At 42.4% G+C, this 27,977-nt stretch overlaps 1 protein-coding gene across 1 annotated transcript in view; it reads left to right on the top strand.

Annotated features, from left to right (window-relative positions):
• Positions 1–27,354, top strand: part of LOC139912492 (thromboxane-A synthase-like) — a 64,032-nt gene extending 36,678 nt beyond the window's left edge. Inside the window, exons 7-13 of the mRNA XM_071900314.2 lie at positions 389–537; positions 909–1,033; positions 8,276–8,632; positions 22,827–22,915; positions 23,208–23,345; positions 24,501–24,663; positions 27,241–27,354. Of these exons, the coding sequence (XP_071756415.2) occupies positions 389–537; positions 909–1,033; positions 8,276–8,632; positions 22,827–22,915; positions 23,208–23,345; positions 24,501–24,663; positions 27,241–27,354 (1,135 nt within the window). The remainder of the gene's footprint in view (positions 1–388; positions 538–908; positions 1,034–8,275; positions 8,633–22,826; positions 22,916–23,207; positions 23,346–24,500; positions 24,664–27,240) is intronic.
• The last annotated feature ends 623 nt before the right edge of the window (positions 27,355–27,977 follow it).

Below are 27,977 nucleotides of genomic sequence, written 5' to 3'. Positions count from 1 at the left end.
ATTGCACATACTTTCCTCATACAGTGTTTTTCTTTGATTCAATCAAATATCAGATTACCATAGACTGTACACTATCCTCTTTTCTACATGGTAGAATTCTATGTGTAATACATTTAGTTTAATAAATGGTTATATAGCATCAAATGTATGTGTTGCACTCTTGCAGCTACAGCAGTATATGCTGTATTGACTCACTGGGTCTCTTCTGCATGTATGGTTGTCACATAGACGAAGACAAGATGTTTATGGCTATGTGGCATTATACTGTGTTCTGGACTACCTGGCTTGCTGTATTGATTGGCTGTGTGTGTGTGTGTGTGTTGTGTGTGTTGTGTGTGTGTGTGTGTGTGTGTGTGTGTGTGTGTGTGTGTGTGTGTGTGGTTTACAGATGTTTTAGTTGCTTCACCATGGATCTTACTGCCAGTGTGGCATTTGGGACCCAGTTGGACTCTCAGAAGAATCCCAATCACCCATTCGTCCACCATGCCAAGACGTTCTTGTCCTTTAATTTCTCAAAGCCCATCATGCTCTTATTCAGTCAGTTCTATCTATTTGTATTTATATGATCCATATTTATATATGAATGCTGTAATCAATACAAATATTATAGACGATACACAGATGATCTACATATTGTACAGTATTTTATAGTGGAGAAGAAGTGGAGAGTGAGTATATCACAGAAATACACCAGAGTAATTCCTTGAATTATAAATGAAAAAAGGAAGCACACAGTAAAAACTGAAATATCTTTCTAGTTAATGTCACAAAAATGTACATTTGATGATTGTAAAATAGTGATTCCATTGCACACAGAATCTACTGTGTCATACAGTTCAGACATGAGGACTGTCTTGGCATGTTGGGTTTAGGTGAGGCACTAACAGAAAGTTGGTTTGTATCTCCAGTTGCTCTTCCTTCCATCTTGGCTCCTCTGGCAACTTTCATCCCCAACAAAAGACAACAAGACAATTTTTTCATCAGCAGCATTAAGAAGATTATCAAACAGAGAGATGAGCAGCCTCCTGAACAGGTGCTACTGACATTACTGACATTACAACAATCAGTCATGCTTTGCTGAATCAAACTGACCAATGTACCTGCCAGTGAACTCACAGCAATATCAGAAACAATCACATATAACACTTAAGTGCAACTTAAAAAGGTGTGGCAAATGCTTTTAGAAAGGTAGCCAACATAGACTCCCCTATCATACATCTATCCTGCATCTATCCCCCCACTAGTACTGCAACAATCAGTACAGACTATTGTTTTCAGATACTGTTTAGTAAAACTGATTTGGCATTTTGTAACACAAAACCTTCAAATGGCTGTTCATTCTATTACATTTGAGTCTGTCATGCTCATACCGTTGAATTAAAAAAATATATAGACTTTAATTTATTTATTTTTTTTATAATTTTTTAAATGAATGAATTACATTTGTAAGGACTCTCCGACATTGTTGGATTGAATCGTTGCTCATTTACTTTTCCAAAGTCCCCACATATTTGTCTCGGAGAGATTACTTAAACCTGCAATAAGCAATATCAGACCTTATAACCAATCCTGAAACTAACCTGTGCTATGTGGAGATTTAATTGAGACATAATTATATAAACCAATATCCACACACATACGGTCCAGCTGTGTTGCTGTTTTCACCTCTTTTCTAAAGCTTTTTGTCAAATTCTGGTCCGGAGTGAAGCTCCTCCTAGGCCATTCAGTAGCTTTTCATTTTTTTTTAAAACTAGCTTGGCACCTCCCTCGCTGTTTAAAAGTGCCCCATGCTTCACAAAGGGTTACTTCAGGAAATCACACAAAAACACCTGCAAATAAATAACCATAAATATTTAAAGCCCCTATGTGTAGAATTTGTAGCTGATTATATCATCCTCCAATTAATTTTGATATCATAAAAGTTTGTCAGTAGAAAAATGAGACCATCGCGGAGAAAATTGGTTTAGGCTATGTGTTGCTTTCAGTCTGTTCATTGTCCACGGGTACGAACTGGCGCGAAGTGCCGTACTGACTTATGGCAGAAAGTCAAACCAAACCAGGAAGAAAATAGACGGTCACCAAACCCCGGAAGCCCGACGGACCCATCGGCGGCCAGCACTGGTTCTATAAGGGGCTAGAAGAGCTACGAAGGAGTGTGACAAAGCACGGTGTCAGACCGACCAGAGTTAACCGTGGCCGGGCGTTCACTCGCCGGAGAGCTAGACGGGAGCTGAAGAGGGTCTCAAATTGTGTTACCGAAGCTTTTAACTATTTTTCAGGACCCGTGTAGTTTATATGTGTAATGGCATAACGTTAGTTTATTTGTGTAGTCAGCTACCTGTACAACTACTATGTAACTACTATGTACTATGTAACCTAGCCTAGCAAATTAGCTTCACTTGTCGGTACATAGCCGGCTGCCGAGAGTGGGGATACAGAAGGGAAAGAAGCTATCATAGCCACTTACGTTTGTCAGCAGACCATGGGATTCCTTCTGTCCAGTGTGTGTAGAGGTTGTAATCGTCTCGTTTAGTCCCCATTTGCCATGTGTCCTGCCTTCTGCCAGCTTGATCGGCCGTAATCGCCACATTTAATACAACTCCATACTCCGATTACGTTACTTGATTTGTGTTTAGTCTGATTTGTTAGCGGTAGCATTTTCCATTAGCTGCAGCTCGTAGCATCAGAATAGTAAATGTTGGATAGGCTATGTTCACAACGACAGCGATCCCCCAAACATCTGTTAACCTGAATTCTCAATAGCAAACTACTTCATAGTAGGCTACAATGCTGTCATTAGGGATAATATAGGAACTAATGCTTGAGCTACAGTTATCTGCAGCAGTATTTGGTTTACATATTGTGTCTGTATGAAGCGGGGTATCACAAACGCCGCTAAGAGGTTGCAAAGATGTTTGTGACAGTGTCTTTTTTTGGCACTACCACTAGGAGACGCTAAAATCAACAATTTTCAAATCCTACACATAGGGGCTTTAATGACATTTCATGACAATATCAATGAATATATGTAGCTGAATTACGATAACAATCAAAATATTCAAAGATACATGCAATTGAGTCTAACTACAATAAGGGAAAGTAACGATACCTCACGCATTGTAACTCTAGTTCTATGATCACAGGTGGAGCCCTCTAATTGGGCTTTATTGGCTTAAAGGTCCCATATTCTACACTTTCCAGTGTTTTATTTTATGACTTGAGGTCCATTCAAAGCTGTTTGTGTGGTGTCATGTACCAAAAACACTCTCAATCCATTTTTACATGTTCATTTTCCAGCATCTCTTTGAGCCTTGCCAAGAACAGGTTGCTTCTGTTGCTGTGTCTTTAAGGCTCATTAATATTAACAACCCCTCTGTTCTGATTGGCTAACCGTTTCAAGACACCACAGAGCCAGCAGCTGCAGACAGCGAGAGGCAGGGAAAACTCTCTGGTAATAAACAATGACAACCGCTCAACCGCTTTGAAAAAAACACTTTGTTAAACTATTATTTCTTCCACAAATGATAACGAGCGAAACTTTGCGACGGCACAAAGTTACGGAAGTCCAAATGGCTCGTTCAGAGGCTCGGTTTTCTAATATGGATTGTGTGGATTTAGTTGGCTACCGTGCGTTATACTTTCACGATGTTTATGTAACCAACTTGGCGCGTGTGTCGCCAAGTTTGCAGGTAAATCTAAAGGTCTAGGTTCTAAGAGGAGACGGGCGTATGATGAAGTACACAATGACATTACTTAATCCTTCCCTTAATAACTCACACCAACAACCGAATACCTTTATGTTTAACTGTAGTGTATTATTGTTTCTTTTTCCTGTCTTATTTCCTTTCAGTTAGAACAGTAACCTTGCATATGTTCTTTAATTTACAGTGCTACACTTCCCATTTTGCTACAGGAATTTTTGAACTCGTACACATCTTGGGCATGAAACAAAATTGCACCCGCAACTGGGACTCATTACAACTTGAAATGATACAAAATTCCTAGTATTGACTAATTTATAATCAATTTGCACAGAGAACCTAATATGGCTAACTAAATTATTCACTATGGCAACCAATTTTAGCTAGGCAATTTAGGTTCAAACCCAGTGCACTTCAACCACAATTTTTAAATGTTGAGGCCCAACAAGAACAACGAAAAAAATAAAACGAGATCTCGAAATGAAACAGTCTATACCTTTCATAGAAATAACCAAGGGAATATGAAATCAGTCTTTATGTTTGTTCAACCCTGTTTCATGAGTTTTTCTGAATGCAATCAAGTTCCTACCACCACCCTTAGCAAGGAAAACTGTCCATCCTGGCTCCCAAGAGGATGGAGAAGATGAAGAAGGTTGAATCTGATGAGTAGTGGAGATGAGGATTGAAGATGATGATGGCTGCGAAGATCCAGTGAGCGGTGAGAAGATGGTGATGATGGAGATGGAGACCAGGAGGCAGTGGGATGACAGCGGCTCGAGCAGCACAGTTCTGTCTGTAGTATAGTCTCAACAAAAACCAGCCTGCACCAAACGTGCAGAGTAATCACTCAGTTGTCCATATCAACAGTTCACTTGTGTTTCTTCTCAGGACACCAATATACAATATCCTTACACATATCTCAATAACTATACCTTTTAACAACATTTCACTTACACATTTTAGCTTAGAACTGAATCTTATCTGTCCAGCTTAATGGACTAGCTTACCGAGAACCTAACAGTCACAACAAAAGGACAGAAAATATATAAAACATTGATTGTTTCTGCCTGTAGCTGAATTAACCAACCACTAACTTAACATTTTTTCTAAATGAATAGTATTCAACAGATTCAAGTGAAACCATACCATTGATAGCTTCATCAGGTTATTAACTCATCCCGACAGTTTTTTATTTTTTTTTTATTTTTTTAACATATAACCAAGCAATAATCATCAAGGTTAGCAACAACCAGAGTGCTAATTCTCTTTTTTAACTAGCAGCTAACTCACCAGAATGTTCGATACAAACGCCGTTTGGACGGGTCGGCAGCTCCGTGGCTGTTACTTCTTTTTCAGCTTTCAAGAATCTCTCCTCATTTATCGTTGCTAGTTTTCTACTTTAATCGAAGTGGTTAGACCATTTCAACTTTCTGCACAAGAGCTACCTGCTGGCACTACTCTTGTGCTCGTGTCTATCTCAGCGACAAGAAAAAACAGAAAAAAACTTGTCGACGCATGCTCACTTCCCTCTCTCAATTATGCCACTAGGGAGCGCAAATGGAACATAATAACTGAGGGGAGTAGTTATTCTAATATTGTCATACCTGTCTGATGACTTTTGTTTTTTATAATGACTGCTCAGACTACCTGGCTACATTTAGATGGCACATTCAACTCCTTTATAATCAAAGAGGCAAGGGGAATCCTGTTTTACACGATATAGGACCTTTAACCACTCATCTAGTTGCCTCAGCGCACTGAAATTTGCATGCACGTGCTCAGCCAACCAGGATGAGCCTATACAACCCTATGGCCTGGCTCTATAAATGGCGAGCGGCCCCTCATTCTGCATCCACTCGCGTTCCAGTACTGAGCACCGAGTCTGAGAAAGACCCAGACACATCCAACAGATAAAATCTGATGAATGGACAGGGTGTTGACCATGCCGCCGCTGTGCAGATCTCCTCCACACCTGTTCCACTAAACAGTGCCGTAGACATGGTTACGCTACGTGTAGAGTGCGCATGGATGGCTGAAGGAGGGTCTCTACCCGCTAACCCATAAGCCTGTGATATTCCATCACAAAACCGGTGGGCAAGCCTCTGCTTTAACAGGGGCTTGCCAGCCACTCTGTCTGCATAGCACACAAACAGATGCTGGGGTGCGCCTCCCGGTGGCTGTGCGTTCCGCATAACAGGGTTAGAAAGGGGGATAGAAAGCATCCAGCTGAATCGTCCCCGACCGGAAAGAACTATTCATGTTCTTAGGTGCGAAGGACTCATTCTGTCTGAGTGTGGCACCACTCAGGTCCTCATGTATCATCAGACAACTTGGGTGGACCGACGGGGCAGGTACTCCGCTGCCCTCAACAAAGGTGCGGATCGAATGCCGCCCTGTCTGTTGATGCCACCGTCAACCGGTTATCTGTCCTCACTAGCACATCTTTCCCCTGTAACAGAGGTGTGAAGTACTGGAGGACCATCATGACTGCGGTCAGTTCCAGTAGATTGATGTGACGGTTTTTCCCTGAGGGCTGCACACCACCTACTGCCTGCCCCAGGCAGGTACCCCCCATCCCGTCAGGGAGGTGTCCGTGAACACAACATGTGGGAGGTTACTCTCCCCAACGGTGTTCCTGTCACCAGTATGCGGGGGTTTCCCCAATACACCAGGTCCTCCGTGGCTATTGGGGGAATGTGACGTTGAGGGTCCAAACGCAGGCTGACAAATCATCTCTGTCGGCGTCTCATACCTAGCGGCCCCAGCGGAACCAGCAGGTGGGCTGCTGTCATGAGACCCAGGAGACGCATGACAGTTAAAGCCATCACCGTTCTGCTCTGTCTCACCCGCCGAACTGCCTTCACTACAGCCGCCTGTCTGGGTTCCGACAGACGCGCTCGCAGTGTGGCGGAGTCGAGCTGCATTCCCAGATAAACTGCCTGTTGGTATGGAACGGGTGCGAAACCTAAATTGGTTAGGTGCTGCACCAATTGTACAGTGTGGACCATAGCCCATTCTTTAGAAAGGGCCGTGAGAATCAGGTCGTCCAGGTAGAAGAAGACCCGTATTCCCTGTCGGAGCAAAGCTTCGAGTGTCCACACACTTTGAAAAGTTGCAGGGAGCCAGAGAGTAGCTGAACGGTAGTCTGTTGTACTCCCTGAAAGGCAAAACTGGCTGTATCGATTCCAGAATCTTTTTTTTTTTTTTTTACTGTAAGCATGCGGAATGGTCTCAGAGCGATGCATGTGTTGAGCGAGCAGAGATCTAGAATAGGTCTCATATCTCCAGTTTTCTACGGAACAACAAAATAACTGGAAGAGAGACCTCTCTCCCTGTCTTCCTGGGAAATCACAGAAACGGCCTCCTTCTGGAGCAGTTCCTGTATCTCCCTGGAGAGGGCTTCCATGCCTTCCTGAGAAGCCATGATCGACTCTCTCGCATCGGTGAATCGGTGAGGGCAGCACACACTGAGACTGGAGTGAATAACCCAGTCATAGCGCCCTGTCCCGTCCTTTCATCATTTTTTAGCTTCGTTAACCCATTTTCACATTAAGCCTTTTAGAATGTCCCTCAAGGCAGACATCTCTCTGTCTCTCACGGAGGAGCTGTCGTCTCGAATACAGCCGCCATTCGATTCACCAAGCCTGGGTCCCTGAGGTTTCTTTCTTTCAATGAGCGAGGATTCTGGGGGCGGCAGCACTATCCCGATATTCTCGATGGCCTTGATGGCCTGTAGTCTGGTGGATCGCTGATGCCGTAGCGGTGAGGTCGGGACTGGGTCACTCGAAGCAAGTCTCGTGCGGGTCCACCACGGTGATCAGGCCGGGCAGGTCGGCAGTACTTTGCATTTGCTGAATCTGACGATGCCATCCTTGGCAGAGTTGTTTGTCTCAGAGCGCTGAAGAAAAATGAGGGGCCCTTTCGCAATTTACAGAGTGAGGCCCCATAGGGTTGTATATTCCTGGTTGGAATGGACCAACCAGGATATTGTCCCCAACCAAGTAATCTGAAATAAGCATGTCCCGGTTGATCTTCTTCATGAACAGTACTTGGTGTTCCACTGACGACTTGGAAATGACCGCTGAAAGTGACATTAACGCTGTTTTAGTTGTTTATAGGCATTTTATTAAGTTACAGCAACAGTATTACATTCTCTTCAGTACGACTGAACGGCAGTCAGCTGGCAGTGTATTGACCGCAACAACTGGCAAAGCAAAGCATTATGGGAAGGGCTAAAATCATCTATAGTGGCTGGAAGCGACCGTTCGATATTTCACTATAGCACCTAAGAGTGCCTGTCACTTTTAATTCCTTTGTATCAAAAACAGAAAGTCAAGTTATGAGACAACTGAATTCTGAGTCTGAATTGACAAAAGGGAATTAGAATTTTGAATAATAGTTTCAATAATAATCATCAATAATACATTTCAATTTGTACCTTTATGTGGTCAATATGAGCATGACAAATTCAAATGTAATACAGCATCTGTCGAAGTTTGTAAAAAGTGGTTCTTCCCTTCTGTCTGTAGGTGATTTATTTTCTGATATATATTTTTTTTTTGTGTGTCGAGTAGAGGCGTCAAGACTTCCTCCAGCTGATGTTGGACGCGCGGAGCAGCCAGGAGTTTGTCTCTGTGGAACACTTTGACATGGTGAACCATGCTGATGAGCTAGATCACACACACCAACAGGCACCCCAGCCGGCCTCGGAGAAGGACAATGGCTATAATCACCCACGGGTGTCACCCACCAAACGTCCACAGAAGACGATGCTGATGGAGGATGAGATTGTGGGCCAGGCTTTTCTCTTCCTCCTGGCAGGCTATGACACCAGCAGCAACACGTTGGCCTTCACCTGCTACCTCATGGCCATCCACCCTGAATGTCAGCGTAAAGTGCAGGAAGAGGTGGACCAGTTCATCGCCAGACATGTGAGTGTGTGGCACTGTGGTTTGGTCTGACCTACATCTCATCCAGTTAGGATGTAGGATGGCAGATCTGGGCAAAACAGTAGTTGAATATATTTTTCTATTAGAAAATATGAGACATACTCATATTTAATGTTGTGTCACTGCTCACCTCAAGTAGCGCAAATATTTAAAACCACATTCAAAAATGTATTGTCACGTCCTGAATGATGAGACTTCTGCTGATGTACTGTAACTCTATAAGAAGCTAAGCACCCTGGATAAGTACCCAGATTCATCTGGAGCAGAAATTACCTAGTTCCTCATAATGCTCTCACTCCTTTCCACATATAATTGTCTGTGACAGTTTTGTGGCTGTTGTCCATGTGTCATTAGTCCAGGCGCCACTGCTGATAAGCTTCTGAGTGCAGATAGCTAGTAATGTTCCAGAGCCCATCATAAATACAGCACATTACCACTGCAGCTGCACTGTAATAACCTCTTCTCTGCTGTGCTTCCCTGCTCTCATATTCACCCTGCTATACTACAGGCCAGTGGAGGTGAAATGGGTTAGAGAGACAGAGGTGTATGTGGCTACACACATGCACACACGTGTTTTTTTTTTAATGTGTGCAAGAAGCGAGGTTTAAGATGGAACATCAGTCTATTTCCTGATAGTGTTTTCAGACTAGGGATTCTCATTGTCTCTCATTGTCCTTTGATTTAATGTGCAGATGACTGAATGGTCGTTAAATTTCATATTTGATGCTTGAAGTAGTAGTATATTTATTTGGAAATGATTTACAGTTGATTTACTGTGTATTTCATTGGGGGAAAAAAGAAAACCAATGTGGTTTTATAATTTGATGACGCAGGACTGCCTGTGTGTGTGTGTGTGTGTGTGTGTGTGCGTGTGTGTGTGTGTGTGTGTGTGTGGATATGTTTATATGTGCATATTCGACACACAACATGGTCTTGTTAAACCCATTCCGTCCTCCCCTCCATGCTAATGCCTCGACCAAGGCCTCGGCTCTCTATGCTTGTTCTAGGGCAGCCAGCAGACCGGAAGACAGGATCAAACACAGGAGGAGGAGATCTCACTGACTGGAGTCAGACGCTCTTTCATCTCTCCTCTGCCGTGCCAGCACACACTCTAATGCTTCATTTTCCCCACTCACAGGGGAGGAAGTCTCCACAAAGAGAGCTTTCTGTGTGAACTCACTCTGTCTGTCTGTGTCTCTTTTTCAATTCTGCTTTAGCTGATTTGTCCCTGATAGAAATACAGATCAGGATAAATTTAGTTACGCTCGTCAATTTTATATGCATCTTTTCTCCTTGATGTGTGAAAGAGTAAATATGTCTGTGCTTATTTCTGCTTTTTATCTCAGGAGATTTCAAAGACTTTGATTCCATGCTGCAATGAATAGCTTGTCTAAATAGACTATTTGGCTGTGAGGAAATTAAGCTAGTAACCGTTTCTCTGTGTCTTTGAGAGTGCTGAGCAGTAGTATTCATAGCAATATGGTGAGTGATCTCTGTCAAATTAAACCTGCAATAAGCGATACGTTTATAAGCTATCAGACCTTATAACCAATTCTGAAACTAATGTGTGCTAAACCAAAATCCACATATGTGGACCAGCTGTGTTGCTGTTTTCACCTCTTTTCTAAAGCTTGTTGTCAAATTCTAGTCCGGAATGAAGCTCCTTCCGGTCCATTCAGTAGCTTTGAATTTTTTTTAAATGAGGTTGGCACCTCCTTTGCAGTTTAAAAGCGGCCCTCACCCCCTCCCATCCCTGAAAATTTTCTCATGGCGGAATCCATGAAACGAGTAACCTTAGTAAACTAGTAAACTTGCCACCTACCTTGTCATTGTTTGTGGCACACATAACCTTCAGCGGGAGAACGTTCTGGCAAAGCGAGACTGGTAACCGGCAAGACTTCTCCGTAGGTGCGGTTAGCTTAGCTATTAGCCTTTATGCATGATGCTTTGCAATGTTTGTCCTTGGGAGGCCTCTGTAGTGCCGTGGGCAAGTTGCTTTGCTTTGAGCATGTTTAGGAATGTGTTGCAGTTATGTCGCCCTCTAGTGGTCAGAAAATTTCGCTAATTGCTTTAAACTGAATTTTATTGCTAGCCTGGTCCTTTGGTGATTTCATTGGCATGAATTCATGCTATAGTGATGAAGAAAGTTGATCAGCTACCCACAGCAGTAGCTGTGTACAATAAGCAGTTTCAAGGCCAGCCGGATGTGCATGTTGCAGAGATCTGGCTTCTGAGTGTGTAAAGGTCAGCCCCTCTCTGCCTGTTCCAGTGGTGTTTGCCGCCCACTGCTCTCCATTCCACAGCCTTGCAGACTGAGAAAGAGAATAAATGCGTGCTAACCTTGCCAGTCGACTTCTGAATGTCAGCTGTCGTCTCTATTGACCAAGGCATTGAAAAGAGGTAGGCCCTATCACTAAGTCTCCTAAACAAATCCCCCTCATTCCAGCCTGTGCACACAATATATTCAGTTCTCTTAAAGTTAAATTTTGGTGTTGTGCATTAATGAGTGTTGTTTTAATGTAATGATGCAGTTGTTACCTGGGATTCATCCCCCACCTGCTCTAGGCTCTGGGACTTGGCAGCTAGCTCTCCTGCAGAGAGGCTGCCTTGTGTGAAAGCTTACCACGCTGGCTCAATCAGCTCCTTTTTTCTGACAAGTGCTCGCCCTGTGTGGATCCTGCCATTCATAGATACCTCTGAAAGAGAGATAGTGCAGCCAAATATGCAAATGCTGACAGCCAAAGTTGCTCCTGCCAGTCTAGCTAGATCGATGGAAAAATATGTGCTCTGTTTTCTCTCTCTCTCTCTCTCTCTCTCTCTCTATCAATCTCCCTCTCTTTCTCTATCTCTATCCATCTATCTACGTATATCTATCTATCTATTTATCTATCTATGTCGCTCTCCATGCCATTGTTCCTCATGGCCCTCAGGGGGGTCCCTCATTAATTCGCCGCCTTTATCTCCCTGAATAACAGAATAAGTTTAAGCAAATCGAGCCCTTAATGACTCATGCAGAAAGTGTAAGGCAGGAGATGGAAGGGGGAGATGAGGCTGAAATTATATGTTTCGTGTTTGGCTGCTCCTGCTGGGAAGCTCCTATAACTGTCTCTACAAGGGAAAAGGAGGGGTGGAGAGATAGAAGGAAGTTTTGGGGGGAGAGAGTAAGAGAAAGAGAGACCGAAACAGTAGGCAAATAGGGGTAGTAAGTCTGTAAATGTACTGTATGTATGTGTGTATTTGTGTGTGTGTGTGTGTGTGTGTGTGGGGGGGGGGGGGGGGGGGGGGGTATGTGTGTGTGAGAGAGGGAGAGAGAGAGAGAGAGAGAGTATCTGGGCTCGAGAGTCTGACTCTGATTCAGTTGGAGCAACTGCTTAGCCACAGCTACATCTTACCCGTCCTGGTTAAATTATGTATCCACATCCTGACTGGGTAGAGGAGGCTCCTGGTGCTTTCACTGATATCTGAGAATATCTACGAAACTGCTATTTTTTTTATTTTTTTTATTCAATAAGTGTCCAGTGAATCCGACATCCGTGAAACTGAGCATCTGTCTGTACCAATCCTCATGTGAGCTCAGGCCTGAAACTGCCCTCTGAGGTTGAGGTTGAAAATGCATCATATGATTCATATTTATTACCATACAAAGAATGGCTCCACACACTAAAAGATGACTTGGAATTGCATAAGTGAGAATTTTCAGCTTTCATCAGTGTAATGTCCTATTTATAACCCCCGTTTATGTAGTTCAGCTTATTGCACCATTTGGACAGGATGTTAAACACACTGTCTACTAGTTCTGCAGGAAATCAAATCTGACATAGAATTGTCATTATGAAAAGATGCAACCCAAAATGTAAACTATGTTTATCATAAAGTTATGAGAAAAGAAAAAAAAAAATCAAAGCAGCCATAGTGAAAAAAATTACCATCTTTTTTTAATGACTGCAAGTCTTGGAGTTCAAGGTTGTCATCCACATAAATATGTCTTTTTCACAAGATGAAATAAGCTGTCTCTTTGCCAGTCAAGCTAAGAGTCTTTGAGTGCCTGTCAAGCACTGGTAATAAAATTACCTCTTGGCTCATCTACCATTGAAGCATCCTTTTCCCAAAGCAAAATATAATTCTTTTTAAAATAGACAATCACAAAATCTTAAATGAGACTGCCCCATGTTTCATGGCATGTTTGATACAACTATTGTGCATCCACAAAGAAATTGCTCTCTTGTGCTCTCTTTGCTTTGGATCAAATCTGTGCTCATGAGAATATCTGGGAATCAAAGAGCATTGGAGAGCTTTGTGACCATATCCGGGCTCTCTATGGGTTTACCAATAACAATGGGAATTTTCTTCAATCATCCAATACTTAACAAATAGTTTGATATGTTGTCCCCTTTTTTGAATGCGATGAAAGCCAGCTGGCTGACTGGTTAGCCTGGTGGGAGGCTGGCTAGCTGCATAGTTGACTGGCATGCTGGCAGGATCTGTTGATTATCTGGTTGGCTGACTGACCGTACAACCCGGCGCAGAGATAGTTCTCTACGCTGCCGCTCTTTGTGAAAAGACTGCAGAGGTTTGTATAGAGGGTAGCAGAGCAGAGTAGACCAGAGCAGAACTCCCTGAGGGTCACTGTGCGGATGATCCTGAAAAGCTGAGGCCCTCTTGATAATGTGGAGAGAGAGAGGGCTGGTTAGGAAAGAGTGTGGACTAGGAAAATAGAGTGAGCTCTGAAACTTTGTGACTCTAGAAAGCACAGTAACCTCACCCTGATGGAGGGGGAGAGACAGGGGGAGAGGGTGCAAAGCGTTGTATAAAGAAGGAAAATTGATGAAGAGACAGATGGGGCGGAGGAAAAAAGAAGAAGCAGTGTGCTAAATGATTCGATGATAAGCTTCTGATCCCTCAGATTTCTTTGATAATTGGCTGAAAGCTTGCGTGTCACTTTGAAAGATGGCAGGCTCGTGTATGTGAAGACTCAGGTTTGCATTATTGTAAATAGCCAGCATCAATGTATGTGTGCGTGTGTGCACACGGGTACATGCACACTTGTCGACGTGTCAGAAATATCTTCCTCCGGTCCCATTTCATCCCAGTGAATGGCCTCTCCTCTCTGCTCCCTGGTGTTCACCGATGCCTGTCACGTCACCATGAAAAGACAACAGAGAGGGAGAGCATGACACAGACGCATCGCCCGGAAAGAGAGACAGGCGGATTGAGAGCTGTGGCTGATCCCCGAGAAGCACTGCGGGCTTAATATCCCCTCTCCATCCTCTCCCTCCCTATCCAAAGCGTCCAGGCTGTGGGCTCCTGCAGTCTGGTACCATCAGGCTCAGGACTGACGTCAGTGATATTTCTGTCCATCCCTTGGTCAGGGGGGTCATCGTCACTAATGCATTATTCATACTCACAGCATCAACCTAGACAGATCTTATCTCGACAGGGCAGAGCAACAATCACCCCTGGCTCAGTGATTGAACAAACATTGAAGGCATGCAATAGCTGTGGCTTCACCCTTTCTGATTAATATTGCTGTTTTGTGCAATGTGGCAACTTTTTTTGTCCTGGCATGTTACCAATTTGCAGTGCGAATCTATCGTGTTTACAAATGCATGTTTGCGTCATTTCTCTCAGCTGCATACACAAGTGGTGGGCCATCATGCTTAGTCTTAACGTGGAGAAATTGAGTATTTACTTCAATGTTATCTTTGTTTAGAGCCTGTGTACATTGTAGAATCTGCAGTATAATGACAAAGACAATAGAGATGAAGATGTCAGATTGGTGCTTTCTTGGTTAAGGCATTCTAAAAAAAAACAACAACAACACAAGGGCTTGTGGGAAACAGACGGGCTCTTTAATATGCCTGTCTTAAGTGGCCATAAACAGAATGTCGAGTTATTCAGCCGTGGTTTTCTGACTGATGTGTGGTGAATGTCAACAGCTGTCACACGGCAGACATTGTTAGATAATCCCCCTCTTCTACAGTGAACCCATGGGAAGTTGAAACACACACACAAACACACACACACACACACACACAAACACACACACACATAATAAAGCTGAGCCAGTGGGGTTCTCTTCCTCTCTGTCCTCAGTCATTAAAAACTATATTCAGTTGGGGTAATGAAGGAGAGAGATCTTACTCTCTCGTCTCGTGTGTGTGTTTGTGTTCATGCATGGGTGATCGCACAGAAGTTGTAGCCATGCCCGCTGCCCTATCATGACAATGATAGTGTGCTGCTGTCCCCTACTGTTAGGCTATCTGTTCTCTTCACTACAGCTGTCTAACAACAACTACAGATGCAGACACACTCCCATAAAGCCAACCCATGCTATGATGCATACCATATCATATGCATACCATATCTGTATGCAGATATGGTATGCAGTTGCCCACTATCATCTCTGGAATACAATCACATTTTGTAATGGTTTCAGCAAAACAGGTGTTATTATTCTGGTACTCTGGATTCATGAGATGCCATTTAAAGATACCCCAGATATATCTCACAGATATGTTTGTAACTTTGAGCAACAGAGAGTTTTCAGAAATTGCTCTGGCTTGATGTAGACATGGTTCGCATTCCAGCTGGATCCCAGAGATGTGGAGAGAACTGGAGCAAAGCATGGGAACAGAACAGGAAGAGGACTGCTCTCACACTTTAGAGACTACCCGTAGAGGTCCTTTGTGATCCTCTCAGAGAGGGAGAGCTTGATGTAAGTTAAATAAAAGTGGCTTATCTCATTTTAACTTCGATCAGAAGGTTTAGCTGTTCCAGCATCCAAAGGTTTAGAAAAAAACAAGGATGTTATGAGTGTTATCTTTTTTTGGAGGTTTGTTATTTCTTAGAGTTTGGTGTCAGTTTCCTGGAGTGCATGATTTGATTTTTACCTCTGCCGAGGCGGTTGTGTTTTCACCCCTGTTAGTATGTTTATCTGTCTGTCTGTCAGGCAGGATATCTCAAAAATGTTTTTCCATGAAATTTGGTGGACAGATTGAGCCAAGGAACCACTGATTAGATTTTGGTGGTGATCCGGATCTGGAATGTCTACCATTACACAGTAGTCATTTTTTTTAGCCATAATCATGAAACTAACTGAGATAGAGACTTGATTCCAAATCGTAAGGGGATGTTTGTGGGTCAAGAAATCAATTTAACTTAAAATGTAACTAATAGGAATGACGTCTTTGGGTGTAACAAGTGGCAGAATTGTTCAGTGTTGGCAGAGGTTTGCGTTCTTTGAGTGCCTTCTAATTATTTTTGCTTTGTACACCCTCACTTTGACATTAGGTTTTAGCCTCAGAGCCTGGTAAAGCATCATCAACATTAGTAGCGTGTCTCAATGTGGGTTGATAGGCCAGGTGGTACAGTAAAGTCCATATCAGGCTGCCTGAACTCTCTCCATTACCAAATCCATTACCAGATCAGCCCTCATCTGCCAGGGGGATTAAGCTTTTTATTGCCATTCATCAAATCAAACATGAGCTGATCTCAATTAAAATATTAACAGCTTATAACTATGTGGGTCTGGCTGTCAATCTCTCCTCTCTCTCTCTCACACTGACTTTTTGTTTTCCAATTTATCTGTCTGTATAATAGGCCTATGGCTGTACAGTAATGCAGGTGTGGTTTTTCATGCATATTATGAACCACACTCTTGTTGAGGTGTTTAATGGCTGTCCAGCTACCTGAATGAGTACTGCTCACTACAAGACCCCCTGCTAAGATGGCAGGGAAACCCCATGTCTCCAGGGCTCCTACACTCTTTCACGTAATTCGCAGCTGGAGTTTCTGCTGGATGTTGATGGATTAGGCATTCTTTTTAACATCAACTAATTCAGGACACGTATTAGCTTCCCAGCACTATCCTAAGTGATCTAGACAATAATCTAATCAAATCCAATCTAATATAATTATAATATAATCTAATATAATATATTTGGTATTTATTTATTCAAAACCACAGTACTGTGAGCAGATGCAGTATATGTCTGATTTCAAACCCTGGCTGTGTTACTGCCATGCTCTAACGATTTTTATCCGTGTCCTAAACAGAATAGAAAGGACTCTTTTCCAGTTTTCAGCTAATAGTCATTCATTATCCATGTCATTTCTGCCTCCATCCCTTCCCTTCATCCTTGGATTATATGAATGTGGGGCTGAGGAGAGTCTCTGGCATACTGCAGCCATCAGCTGCCTCAGCTAACACAGTAATTGAAATGGTAATTTTCTGCTACAGGTAGATGACCTGTGTTCAGCCACAAATCCCAGGCTTTATTGATGGATAATGAACAGGGAGAAATCATCCCATCAGAAGTCATTGGTCGACTCACTCACGATGCAGTCCTAGGAGAGAGCTGTTGGTTAGTGTGGTGTCTACATACACCACTGTGAAGTGTGTATATCTTTGTGAATTTAGTTTTGGGTCCCATCTCCTCCTCTCCCCATTTCTGTTCCCTTCCATTCCGCATCAATAAAGACTTGGCTCTGATATGCTAATAGGTTGTGAAAACTCTTTCCCCAGATTTTCAGTGTGTACACCTTCAAGAACTCTTCAGTATTTTGCCTTCAAGAGGACAGAATTGGCTATGTGTGTGGATGTGTGTGTGGGTGTGTATCAGTGCATGTATAAGTGTGTTTGCATGTGTGCCCTGAGTTTCACCGGAACCTCATCTACCCTGTTTTCGTTTTGTTTTTTCCCCAGACCCTCTCATCCTCTATCCTTTGTTTCCAGTCCTCAGGGACAGGCAGTACCATCCCTCTGCCTGTTTGGCATATGGCCTGATAGGCAAATGTGGTGTTATTTGTATGCCAGACAGGTAGCTTTGTGTTTTTGTCATTCAAATCATTATCTTAATTGCTTTGCATTCGGAGGTTGTTGTCCAGTGCCAACAGAATGACGGCTTAGGGGTGGCTAGCTAGTGAACCTGAACAACCAACCTACAGTGACCAGCTCTTTCTTGCATGTTCCTAGCTCCCTCTGCTCTTTAGTCTGGCCTCTTGCCAGACGATAAAAACACAATCAACCCCCCCCCCCCCCCCCCCCCCCAACACACACACCAAACACCTTCAGCAATTAGTCAAACTAATTAACAATTTGGTCGTTGGTATAATTACCTCAAGTAGAACAGAAAGGCAGGCTCAAGTGTTTTGTTCTTTTATCCTGCAGTTTTATGCTCCTGTAGTGTGACTGGCGGGTTTTTGGAGGGAGGAGATGCCAGAAGTTAAACTCTTATTCTTAGTTAGTATTCAGTAGATTTGTCTATTGTCTCAAAACTACAGAAGTACAAGACTCTTAATTCAGTTGTTAGTCTTTCAACATAATCATCATAATTGGCCTTATAGAGGATTAGTCAAGTTGTGTTATCACTGTCATGCCTCATTGGGTGAGGTCCTACATTTGATTTTATATTTGTAGTGAGATGCATTTCCCCTCTGCATCCCCCTTCCTGTCCTTTGTTCCCGACTATTTGAAGACAATGCAAACTGACAGTCATCATATTTGTGTATTAACAATTCCCCAAAGCCCTCTCTTGTTTCAACATATATGCCTCTATCACTATCAATAACCACAAGTAATGGTTTCTATGGCAACCCTGCACAGATGCGAGGGCGAGAGAGCTAAGGAGATCGAGACAGCGAGGCACCGCGGTGTCCCTGGGATCCTGCTCTGCACTGTGTGTGTCCAGTTTCTGTCTATATCTCCACTTGTCCTTCGGCAGGCCTCAGTCACATTCAAATAGGATGTAATAGAATGTAAATAATGCAGGATGAGGCTATGGCAGGGGAAGTGAGGGCCAGGAGGCTGGGCAGTTACTGACTGGAACGGGAGGCAGGACAAAAGAACCAAAAAGCCTCAAACATGAAGACAAACCAGGCATGAAAGGGAAGGCCATCGCAGCCGACATTATTCGCATAGTAATTGGTTGTCTTTTTCTCCATCAAATGGGGTCTGTTAATGAATGGATTGGGAATGAAATAGAAATAAGGACACCCAGGCACTTTAGGAATCAGACTGCTAATAAGAGATTGAGCAGCAAGCCAAGCTTAGGTTGTTTTAGCCTGCATTAATGAATCTCATTTCACAGAGGAGAGGTTGATATTAGCACACACAGGCTGTGTCCTGGTAAAGTTGGAACGTTCCTTTAAGTTTGCGGGGCGCTCCTTTGAACATAGCTGGGTATATTCAAGGAATTTCTGTGAAATTTTAATGAAACATTGCATTTTGTATCCTCAGCTCAGACTATTTGGCATTGCTTTGTGGTGCAAGAGTGTTTATTTTGAGGTAATTGCTTCTGAAGGCAGGGTGTTAGGGACTTTATTAGTTCCCCTGCCCCTATCTCACAACAGACAGTTTACCTGGACTCCGTAAGTATCAGGTATGAAACTTCAGCGGGATCGTTCTACCAGCATTCATGTTGTAACTATGCCAAGGTCAGTCCTCTCTGAAAAATCTGCCAAGCTGAGAGCTCCTTTTCTCTCATGGCCCAAACATTTTTCTCTGCTTTGGGTGGTGTTATTTGGCCTTATTTTTAAATTTGAGTTTTTAACCTGGCAAAGACTTGTGGCCTCTCCTGTCTTGCAGTAGGACTGTACAGTAGGGCTGCCCCCTAATAGTCGACCAAACGTTAGTTGATGAGAAGAGTCTTGGTCGACCAAGTTTTCATTGGTCAGTTAGTCGCAGGGAAACCCCCCCCCCTCCCAAAAAAAACCCTCAAACTCCATTCGGGAGCTGCGCCTTGTCGTTAAAAAGTTATTAGACCAGGGTTGCACTTGGCAGGTGTATTGCTGGGGACCCAAGGACGTGCAATGTCGGATTTGGTGCAATTTGGACACACGACACGTTCAATATTAATAAACTTTGAATAAACAAGCGGACAGCGCTCTGTGCAGCAGCGGTGCTCAAAGCAAGCGACTGATAGCCTACGCCTGTTGTGTGTTTTTTTTGGGTGAACCACAGTGTATTTCACCGGTGTTTCTGACCGCGAGAAGCCGCGACTTGGGTGTGTTTTTTCCTGTGAACCAGAGTGTATTTCACCGGTGTTTCTGACCGCGAGTAGCCGCGACTTGGGTGTGTTTTTTCCTGTGAACCAGAGTGTATTTCACCGGTGTTTCTGACCGCGAGAAGCCGCGACTTGGGTGTGTTTTTTCCCGTGAACCAGAGTGTATTTCACCGGTGTTTCTGACCGCGAGTAGCCGCGACTTGGGTGTGTTTTTTCAAAAAAAATTAAATTTTAATAATTAAATTAATATCATAAACGTGCGACGACTAGTCGACTAATGGCTTGAACTAACGACTACTAGTCGACTAGGAAAATCTTTGGTCGGGGGCAGCCCTACTGTACAGTGAAGTCAATAGAGACTGAAGAGGTACAGGTTCTGTATTTATTTCTTGAGTCTCTCAAGAGCTTGAATGTGAATCTACAACCACTGGGCATTTCTTCTGGACCAACTCTTTAATGATTATCTTAAGGGCTTGTATGCTCCTAGATAAGCATTCCTTCTCTGTCATGCCTAAAGGGAAAATCCAACCGAATACAGGATTCCGATGAGGTATTCCAGTGGTCTTGGATCAGTCACTTGAACAGGTAAAAAGCAGACAAACAGGACATGTAATCTCATCAAGAAACATTTACTGGGGCACTCATAAAATGTTTGTTTGAGCTTGGACATCCAAATTATCGACACTTCATTGTTTTGTTAACAGTTGTGAACTGGACTCATGAAATCCCCTTGGGTGCTGTCACAGTGTCCACAAATTTTGTCTCATTTTTTGGTAAATGGAGCAACTCCAGAAAGTATCTCAACAGTAGACAACTTCACAGATAAGAGTCTTGGCTGTCTTGTGCCTAAGTGTGGGAGAGATTTTTACATGTTTACAAATATTGAATAAAGTATCCAAGGTCAGGACAATGACCTTGCAAATGAACTGTATTTTTCCTGATTTTAATGGCTTTTTACTTCAACAAAGATCAGGCCTGGCAATAGAAGAAGTGTGTGATATAACAGCAGGCTATGATTGGCCTGTGTATGACCGAAGCCCTCCTGCAGCTGTTTTGCCCTTTAAAAGGTAGTCCTACAGTGATAGACTATGGTCTGGTGGAGTCTGCAAAGATTTTGAATGGTCTGAAAGGGTCTGCAAGTCTTAGAAAAGGTCCACAAGTGTTCTCAAGTAATCCTGAAAAGGGGAGAAGGGGGGTCTGAGGGTGCATTCATACATCACTGGGCACCATCTTTGCAATATTGCTTTCAGGCCGCGCTTAACCATATACCAAACCTTGACACCCAGGGCTTTAGGCAGTCTGAGTGGGAGATTGGTGCATGAGGGAAGGGGTCTTCATCATGTTTTATTTCAGGCTCTCAGTGCCCTCTGGCGGTCCTCAGAGCAGGCAACAGACCCCACTGCTCCTCAGCTAGTCTCTCCATTAGTAGCTTAGTGCCGCTCCAGCTCCCTTTGTTATTCCTGCCTGGCTGCATGCTGTACGAGGATGTAGTGGCACACAGAGCCTAGCACGCTTACCAGACCAGAAATATTGGGCCTTTCTGCAGCAAGCAACCCTCCTCTGGTTGCAGATGTCTCCCTCTTTTATTCTGTACCTTTCTTCATGTCTGTCTATCTCTTGCAGCATCTCTCTGTCCCTCTCTGATCCCCTATGAAGGGCTGCATCATGTAGGCCAAAGGCAAACAGCATACCATGGCTTACTGTCCCCTGTGGCCAAAGCACTGTTCAACAGACTGTACTCTGTTTCTATTTTATCTGAAGCATGTGTCACTGTTGCGGCCTTTGAAAGCAATTGGGAGTGTGTCAAACAAGGGATTTAATTTGTTGGCTAAAGAGCTGACACAGAACAGCACACAGATATTTGAGCCTTGGACATTCCCACATCTTGTGGTCTGTGCCATGCCTCTTGGTGCAGAAAGATGCTGATTGATTAAGAACATGTTCACATCTAAACAAACACACACACACATACACACACACACATATTCCCATGCTATCAACTTGTAGAGTCAGCTTTGTTTAACACACCAAAGGATTTGGATAAGTGATTGTCATTGAATCTGCATAATTAGGACACTATGTCATCTGAATACAAATGATACAAATGGCCCAATTGCCCTGATGAACTGTCACCATACAAGAATAATCATTGGACATATCAGCAGTATATTACTGAAAGGGTAGCATCACTTGTTTATATCAATTTTCCTTAAACACACATGTTTTTCTATGTGAAAATAAACTCAGGTGAACTAAAAAGTAAAAGAGAGGATACTATATTAAATACTGCATTTTCTATGCTGTTGAAACTGGAGGAACAGCCTACCTTTTTCCCAGTGACAGGGGTCTCTTTGATAAAAGGTTGTCTTTCACAACAGGTCCAGTGGCAGGCAGGGCAGACAGGCAGCGGTGCAGAGCTTTATCTCTCAGAGAGTCACGCAGCTTTTAGTGCTTATTAGCAACATGTCAGTCCCCTCTGGGACTGTGTGGCACCCCAATGAGGAGTGACAGCAGGGCCCTGCTGCCAGACAGTAGGGTCATCATCATCCTCAAAGGCTCCAAGGATACAGTACAAGTCAGTGAGCGGCTGCCCGGCTCTGGTCCACACTTCCAAGATCTCTGTACGTAGTCTGCCATGCAAAACATCCATCTGAGTTGTAAGACCATGATAGCAACAGGGACTGAAAGCTGCTCAGTCCTGTGAACCACTTTGTTCACAGTGGTTCAATGTTTAAAGCATGAGCACCAGAAAAGATAAGGTGCAGTTGATCGTGTCCACACCATACCGTACATGGTTACTTTCATGCATTTTTATTGATTTGGTTTGTCAGATGCATTTGATTACTGGCCAAGTCAAGTAAATCTTATTGGGTGGATTGGGTTTAAACTACATGACTCCTTGACTATTTACGTTAACATATTTATTACCTTAAATCACATATTTCATGTATGTGGTTTTAACAGGGTGTTTCAAGTAGATTCACCAAATAATTTCTTTGCCACAATGTTCATAGACTGATAGATCAATGATATATGAATATGTATTACTGCTCTCTACAGGCAGCATGGGGAACTGCAACACGTGGCTTTTATGGCAGCCTTATTGTGGTTTTATTTGTGCAGTAGTTACTGAAATAGTAAAGTAATTTATATTGTGTTCTATTCCTTTGTAGGAATCACCTGATTACACCAATGTCCAAGAGCTTAAGTATTTAGACATGGTTATATCTGAAGTGTTGCGCCTCTACCCAACTGCATTCAGGTACAGTAAGCACGTTAATTGAAGATTAATGATGCATGTTTACCAGATATATCACTATCAAATGCATGTAATCCTGTGGCATACCTAGACATTGGTGAAATCCCAGCACTGGCTTATAGTTAATGTGGAGTAGGGCAGTTTCTTCTCTTTCACATTGATTTTCAGTTATCTTTATACTGACCAATACGATGCATATAATTATCACTTGTCAGAAGGAATACAGGGAAATGATGTGTTGAGGTGTATAGAGCATGCAGGATCCTTCTTTTCAGTGTTATTTTGCCCCACACAGGTTTGGCCGTCACATTGACCATGACTGTGTGGTGAATGGCCAGTTTCTACCTAAAGGAGCGTCACTGCAAGTCCCAACATGTTTCCTACACCACGACCCAGAACACTGGCCAGAGCCTGAGAGGTTCATCCCTGAGAGGTAGGAGGCTGTCCTTACAGTACATAAACAAAACTACAGTGTCTGTACCTGTATTTCAATTTTATCAAGATCTAGCAGATTTCTGAACTGTACTTCTTGACAAATTCTAATTCTTCTTTCATCTTTTCAAATATCATCTATGTAACTAGCTAAAGCATATTCTGTTGCTGTGTGTTATGGTTTCTTGGTGAAAGAGTATTCAACTTTAACATGTCTTATACCACCCTGAAACTCTCAATTGTCCTCTCATCTGCCATACATTACTAACACTACATAAACAATGGTAGCAAAATCCATGTATTGCACCAAAGCTAAATGCAGTACAATATGTGTACTGCATTATTCAGTACCGCTTTAACTGCTATCTAGAATCATAGCATACCGTCTCATTTCCATGATCAGAAAGGGTGATAGACACTGTTTACTTTGTCTCAGTTGTAACAGACAGTCATAGCACAGCCTGTAAATGTAAATAGCTCAGCCTATCATAAGGGGATTTGAGTGCAGGTTTTTAAAGGTCCCATATTCTACACTTTCCAGTGTTTTATTTTATGACTTGAGGTCCATTCAAAGCTGTTTGTGTGGTGTCATGTACCAAAAACACTCACAATCCTTTTTTACACATTAATTTTCCAGCATCTCTCTGAGCCTTGCCAAGAACAGGCTGTTTATGTTGCTGTGCCTTTAAGGCTCATTAATATTAACGACCCCTCTGTTCTGATTGGCTAACCGTTTCAAGAGTGAAACATGAGACACCGCAGCCCGGCGGAAAACTCTCCGGTAATAAACAATGACAACCACTCAACCGCTTCGAAAAAAAACACTTTGTTAGTCTAGTCTAGTCTTACAAAAATGATAATGAGCGAACCTTTGTGACGCCACAAAGTTACGGAAGCCCAAACAGCTCGTTTAGAGGCTCGCTTTTCTAATATGGATTGTGTGGATTTAGTTGGCGACCGTGCATTTTGATACTTTCACAATGTTTAGATACCACATCCAACTCCTTTATAATCAAAGAGGCAAGGGGAATCCTGTTTTACACGATATGGGACCTTCAATGTAGTGTTTAAATTGAATTTGAACATCAAGAAAATGACTACTCACCCTCTGCTGCTTTTAATTAATCCCAAAATAAAACTTCTGGTTGATCCCCAGGTTCACGCCAGAGGCCAAGGCTAATCGGCATCCATTTGTATACCTGCCGTTTGGGGCAGGCCCCCGTAGCTGTGTGGGAATGAGGCTTGCCCAAATGCAGCTTAAGATGGTGCTGGCGCAAGTGTTCCACAGGTTCAGCATTGTGGCCTGCTCTGAGACAAAGGTGAGTTGGCCATGGGACACTTTAAGCACTAATGACAACAATCCCTTAAATGAACATTTAGAATTTTAGGATTCATATGACAGTGTATATTACATCCAGGATTATGGATTATATTACAACCCCCCAGGAGGTCCAAAGATGATTTTCAGAGGAGTCGAGAGATTATATATTTCCATATAAATGAGTGGTTACAAACCTTTTTTGGTGAAAAAGTGAATATTTGCAGCCTCTAGGCTTGTTTCAGTAATTAATCATGTAAAACAGCATGAAAGGGAAAATAAAAATCATCAGAGTTTACCATTCTGCATGTTTACACAGCAACAGAGGGACGTAACAAGGTATCAACTCTTAATGTAATAACTTCCCATTAATGTAGTAAACCATTAATGTAGTAACAACTTGCAATTAATACACTGCAAAAACTGACAAACTTGAGTTATTTTATCTTTGTTACAACCCCAGTATGAAAGGAGAATGAAGGGTGAGGGGAGACAACATAAACATGATTATTGTGATGGTAAAATGGGATGAATGAACCAGCAGGAGGACAGAAACACACTGATACATAAGAGTATAGTGAAATATTGTTTAGTGTTTGTTTTTACAGGTAGTTAGAATATTCACTATTAGCAAGGGAGGTGTTGAATCACCAAGGAAAACAAGGAGCCAGAGGGATGCCAAATCAAAGTAAAGAACAAAACCAAACCGAACTAACTCAGAAGGAGAGGTTTAACTCACTATCTAGAGAAAAGAAAGTTGAAACAAAAGCCTACTCCTGACTATCTGCTCTATCTAACAAAACAAATCTGCTCCAGTTTTCCTATCATATAAACAAATATAAGGTTGGCCTTAATAACAGAAATTAAATAAAAGAAAGACAATGGCCATGAGCTCACAACATACACACAACAGGCCAATAGCAAGCAGAGAGCAAAGAGGGAGTTCCAGGAAGTGCCAGGGCTATATAACATCAAGGAGGCCACCGATTGGTTGCTGTTGATTGACACCTCCTCCTTCCTTTGCACTGGTCACCAAACCACGAACCTGAGAGAACAAGGAGAGAGAGAGACCGAGAGGAGAAAAAAAGGCAAACCTCCAACAGAACACAGGGAACATAACAATCTTGTATCCAGACTTATCAAGCTTCTTGTAGGATTTTTTTTTTGTGAAATCATCAGATAATTTCAACAAATTTGACTTTTTTTCAGGATAATGTAAGTTGTTTCAGGACATTTCCTTGGTAAAAGTGAAATTGTCTTGGAGAAAGTTTCTTGTTTCCAAATTTTCTTCATTGTTTTATGATGATTTCTTGAAAGAAGTCATATTGGCATGTATCAAGTTAAATTTATTTAAACCAGCAAGATTATCTGCCAGTGCAGTGAGATAATTTGACTAAAAATATCATGAAATAAGCTTGATAGATCTGGAAGCAAGATAAAATCACTAGACAACATTTTTTGCAGTGTAGTGTAATAATCCTGGGCGCCCCGGAGGCTCAACCGGTAGAGCATGTAGCATTAAAGGAATAGTCATTATCCACTCACCCCCATGTCAGTCAAAACTCTGGTTTAGTTTGTTGGTGCATAAAACAATCCCGGAGCTTCCGAGCACAACTTCGTAGCAGCGTTCTCCAAAACAACTGAAGTCATTAGGGACCGATCTTTCGAGTTCCGAAAAGAGCAGAAAAATAACAGAAAATATCCATAAAATGACTCCATACAGCCAATGATCGCACAGACTGATATCGACGCCATTATTTAGAGCAAATCTTCACTACAGCCGAAAAACATTCGAAAAACATTGTGTGTGCACATTCGTGAATCTCCTCCACTTCCTTGTTTACACTCCTAGTCACACAAACAAAAACTCTGCTGAAAGTGACTTATAATGCTATCCACATACTTATCAGACATTCAAACATCTTCTCACTCTAACGCTATCTTTTCCACTCACTGTGCGATCATTGGCTGTATGGAGTCATTTTATGGATATTTTCTGTTATTTTTCTGCTCTTTTCGGAACTCTAAAGATAGATCCCTAACGACTTCAGTTGTTTTGGAGAATGCTGCTACGAAGTCGTGCTGGAAAGCTCTGTGATTGTTTTATGGACCAACAAACTTCACAGGAGTTTCAACTCGCATGGGGGTGAGTAGATAATGACTGAATTTTCATTTTTGGGTGAACTATTCCTGAGTCTTAATCACAGCAGCTTGGGTTGGAATCCGGCCTGTGCCATTTGCTGCATGTCATCCCCTGTCTCTCTCCCTGTCTCACTCTACTGTGAGACAGTAGACAGTAGAGTGAGACAGAAAAGTGTAATAATCCTGCTAATGTAACAAATTTCCGAGTGATTAATAATAAACTAGTAATACAACTTTTTGTCACGCATTCACATATTTTATTTTATTTTATTTTGTAAAGCACTTTGTAACATTGTTAAGAAAAGTGCTATATAAATAAGTATTTTATTATTGTTATATTTGGTTATTAAACATGGGGCTACATCAGAAAAAGAGATGAATATGTAATGTATGGTAGGTGTTCCTTTCACATATGGTGCTCTTTTCCTTGGAACAGGTTCCTCTGGAGGTGGAGTCTTTCAACACTCTTGGACCTAAAAACGGCGTATTTGTGAAACTCACCAGAAGAGACATGGGAAAAGATCAAGTGAATTCTCCACCAGATGATTAGAAGCTCACCGTTCCTATTCTTAGATGGTAGAAAAATTCCTATGAAAAAAGATAAGCAATAATGAAGCAGTACAATATTGTCAAAATGCCATAAGGTACCTAAAAATGATAGATCTAATGATAATAGTTATTCCACTTAAAATGGTGATTGTAATGCCTATATCTTGTGTGTTTTCCTGGGGTGGTGAATTGGAATATTACTAATACTGTTGAGTTGAGAAAAGTTGTAAACAAAATAGAAATTATTGTAACCAAAAAGCATTTCTGGTAAGGTAAGATCAGGAGCTAAAAAACAGTAAACTAAACTAAACCTGTAAACAATAAAGATAAGTAGAAACACTAACAGTTGATCAAATACATGAATAAAAACTCTTAGTTCTCTTTGAATTTGGCTCAGTGCTGACTCTCATTCACAAATCATTTTTCTGCTTCCTCAAGTTCTTTTTTTCCTCTTGTAATTTTGTCCGTCTGTTGCCATGGGGAGGGTTTCCCCACGGGTTTCCCTCCAGGAGCAGTTTAGGCTTGTTGCTGCTGTGTCTGTGCTGCGCAGCTAAATGGACACGATGGCCGCAAATCGTGAGCCACAGGTAGACTGTTTTTTAATTTTTAGTTGAGACAGATTGC

Source organism: Centroberyx gerrardi, chromosome 4 (genome assembly GCF_048128805.1).
Source record: "Centroberyx gerrardi isolate f3 chromosome 4, fCenGer3.hap1.cur.20231027, whole genome shotgun sequence".
NCBI lineage: Eukaryota > Metazoa > Chordata > Actinopteri > Beryciformes > Berycidae > Centroberyx > Centroberyx gerrardi.
Note: the sequence above shows the minus strand (reverse complement) of the source record. Positions and strands in the feature narration are given on the sequence as shown.